The 3,245-nt window shown below is 44.5% G+C and overlaps 1 protein-coding gene across 1 annotated transcript; it reads right to left on the bottom strand.

Annotated features, from left to right (window-relative positions):
* Positions 1 to 1,454: 1,454 nt before the first annotated feature.
* Positions 1,455 to 2,762, bottom strand: LOC111803758. The gene is made up of 3 exons (XM_023688294.1): positions 2,595 to 2,762; positions 1,946 to 2,534; positions 1,455 to 1,861 (listed from the first exon to the last, which is right to left on the bottom strand). The coding sequence occupies exons 1-3, from the start codon at positions 2,760 to 2,762 to the stop codon at positions 1,455 to 1,457; spliced, it is 1,164 nt and encodes a 387-aa protein (XP_023544062.1).
* Between the last annotated feature and the right edge of the window lie 483 nt (positions 2,763 to 3,245).

Genomic DNA, 3,245 nt, shown 5'->3' with positions numbered 1-3,245 from the left:
CCCTGCAATTGGTCAAACAGGTCATCTATCCTTGGGAGAGGATATTTATTCTTGATTGTGACTTTGTTTAATTCTCTATAATCTATACATAATCGCATAGTTCCATCTTTCTTCTTAACAAATAGCACAGGGGCTCCCCAAGGTGAGACGCTAGGTCGTATGAATCCCTTGTCCAAAAGTTCTTGTAACTGTATCTTTAGCTCGTTGAGCTCTGCAGATGCCATTCTATATGGCGCTTTAGATATCGGTGTTGNCAGCCAAAATTCGCACTTCGAAAATTTGGCGTACAACTGATGGGTTCTCAGTAGAGTTAAGACCCTCCTCAGGTGTTCCTTGTGCTCCATTTCAGACTTAGAATACACCAAGATGTCGTCAATGAACACAATCACGAAGGTGTCTAAGAATTCCTTAAACACTCGGTTCATCAACTCCATAAACACTGCAGGAGCGTTGGTTAATCCAAAAGACATGACTATGAACTCATAATGTCCATAGCGACTTCTAAAAGCTGTTTTAGGTATGTCTTCCTCTCTGATTCTCATCTGGTGATATCCTGATCGCAGATCGATCTTAGAGAACACCGTTGCACCCTGCAATTGGTCAAACAGGTCATCTATCCTTGGGAGAGGATATTTATTCTTGATTGTGACTTTGTTTAATTCTCTATAATCTATACATAATCGCATAGTTCCATCTTTCTTCTTAACAAATAGCACAGGGGCTCCCCAAGGTGAGACGCTAGGTCGTATGAATCCCTTGTCCAAAAGTTCTTGTAACTGTATCTTTAGCTCGTTGAGCTCTGCAGATGCCATTCTATATGGCGCTTTAGATATCGGTGTTGTCCCTGGTTCGAGGTCAATAACAAAATCTACCTCTCGATTAGGGGGCAACCCTGGGAGCTCTTCTGGAAATACATCCTCAAATTCCCCAACCACAGGAACAGAGGATACCTTTAGACTGGTCTTATTGACTTTTGTCACACTAGCCAGAATTGCCCAGGCTCCTTGATTCAACATTTTTCTAGCCGTCAACGCCGTGATGACCCTAGGGGTGCTTCTGAATATATCCCCTTTGAATTCAAAGTTCTCTCCTATCAAGGGCCTAAAGGTTACCTTTCTTGCTTCGCAATCGATGAGGGCTCGATTCTCGCCCAACCAATCCATCCCTAGGATCACGTCGAAGTCTTGCATACACAGAACAATCAAGGATGCTACAAGTTTTCGCCCTGCAACAATCACACTACCACCCCTAACCCTATGAGTAGCAGTCAAGCATTTATTTGCATCATTTGCTGGTGTAGACACAGTAAGGGGAATCTCTAGGGGTTCTAATTCTAGGTTTGCAGATTTCACAAACCCCTCAGAAATAAATGAGTGGGTAGTACCTGAATCAAATAACGTAAATGCTAGGTGATCAAGGATAGGTAGTGTACCTGTCACCATTGTGTCAGTCTCTTATGCTTTCCTAGTCGTGATAGCGTGGGCCACAACTCGAGCTTGCTGTGTGGCTCCCCGACCCCTCTGATACTGTCCAACAGGTCTGTTTCCCTCATGGTTTCTCTTATAAGGGCAGTCAGCTATGCGATGGCCTGGCTTGCCACAACCAAAGGATCCTCCTGTTCCAGCAAAACACTCTCCCTCGTGATATTTCCTACAATTAGGGCATTCAGGTCTGTTATACTCTGGGGCTCTACCCCGACATTCAAAACGTCCTCGAGGCTGTCTGTCAGATCTAAAAGAGTTTCTGTTAGGCCTCATTCGTTGGCCAAAGGCATTTTGAGTGGTCACCACTGGCACATTTTGCTTTGCCACCTGCCGTGGCATATCCATCATTATTGCCACTCTTAAGGCTACAACATAATCTGAAGTTGTTTGTACCAAAACTGAACCCTAAAGCTCTATCCGGAGAACAGCGATAGAACGATCAATTTTCATCTTCTCGTTACTGACATACTCAGGGCAGAACCTTGCCAGTTTATTAAACTCCAGATCATAATCCTCAACAGTTTTGTCCCCTTGTTTCAGTTCTAGGAATGCTGTCTGACACTTGTGTCGGGCAACCACTGGGTAATATTTACATAAGTAGGCTTCCTTGAACTGATTCCAAGAAATATACCCTTCCTTTGGTTTAATGGCCCTCTGTGCACCTTTCCACAAAAAATGAGCTTCGCCCTTCAGCATGTAAGTCCCATAATGGACTTGATATTCAGGAGGACATTTCATGTATATAAAAGCTGTCTCTACAGCCTCCAGCCAAACCTCAGTTGCAACTGGGTCCATCTTACCCCCGTCGAAAGTGGGCAGTTTATACCTCTGAAAGTTCTTCAAATAACGAGACTCTATAGTCGTGCCCAGATCACTCGTCCCCTGCACAGTGGTCTGGTTTGTCGCTAGAGTTTGCATTATCTGTGCCTGAGTCTCCATGGTGGCTCTCATGAAAGCCTGAAACTCATCCCTTGAAACTGTTGTCGTTGACTGGGCAGGCACCACAGGAATCGGTGCTGGCGCTGGTGGAGCTTCTTCAGGTTCCTGATCCTGAGGAGCAGTCTCAAGAATAACTCAAGGCTCAGCCTTCCTTCGAGCTCGCCTCAGCACGGGCGCCGGTGGCGGCGTTTGTTCCTCATCCGAGGTCAGTTCTGGGTTCTCCTCCAGAGGTGGGTGCTGCTCCATCTCGAAGAAATGAAGATTTGGGTCCTCTTCGACCCTTCTCCTGCCCCTCCTAGAACAAGGCCCAAGGTAATCTCCTCCTCTCTTAGGCGCCATTATCTGTCAACAGAGGGAAGTGAGTCAAAAATGTGTTCTCATTGTGCCTAATTCATAGAAGCACATCCTTAATATTTTAATCCTCGTCTTAGATCTCATAACATATAACTAAGGTCTTCCTATTTCTCAATTATCAGAGAACTTACCAGGTCGCGGCGGAGCGTGTCGAAACTTAAGCCATAGAGATACAAGACTCTACAACCTAATGTCTACAAGACCTTAAAACCATGCTCTGATACCAAACTGTCACAGCCCAAAATTTGAATCTCGAAATCAAGAGCCGGACCAACAGACTATGCAATGAAATCGTGTAAGAACCAATAGAGAAACGAGATTACACAAAAGAAAACTTTAACAATTATGTAAGAGGTTTAAAATCCAAAACAAGGTGTTCAAATATGAATAGTAAGTAAGCGGTTTACAAAACAATGCATGACAAATCTAAACAAAATTATGCACAGACTCCTAGACGCCTCGGGACAC

This window comes from Cucurbita pepo, chromosome LG10, assembly GCF_002806865.2.
Source record: "Cucurbita pepo subsp. pepo cultivar mu-cu-16 chromosome LG10, ASM280686v2, whole genome shotgun sequence".
NCBI classification, from domain to species: Eukaryota; Viridiplantae; Streptophyta; class Magnoliopsida; order Cucurbitales; family Cucurbitaceae; genus Cucurbita; species Cucurbita pepo.
Note: the sequence above shows the minus strand (reverse complement) of the source record. Positions and strands in the feature narration are given on the sequence as shown.

Coding starts and splice junctions, on each gene's coding strand:
- LOC111803758 (XM_023688294.1), bottom strand. CDS start 2,762: ATGGCGCCTAAGAGAGGAGGAGATTACCTTGGGCCTTGTTCTAGGAGG. Junction 2,535..2,594: donor AAACGCCGCCACCGGCGCCC/GTGCTGAGGCGA, acceptor ACTGCTCCTCAG/GATCAGGAACCTGAAGAAGC. Junction 1,862..1,945: donor GTTCTGCCCTGAGTATGTCA/GTAACGAGAAGA, acceptor AAACAACTTCAG/ATTATGTTGTAGCCTTAAGA.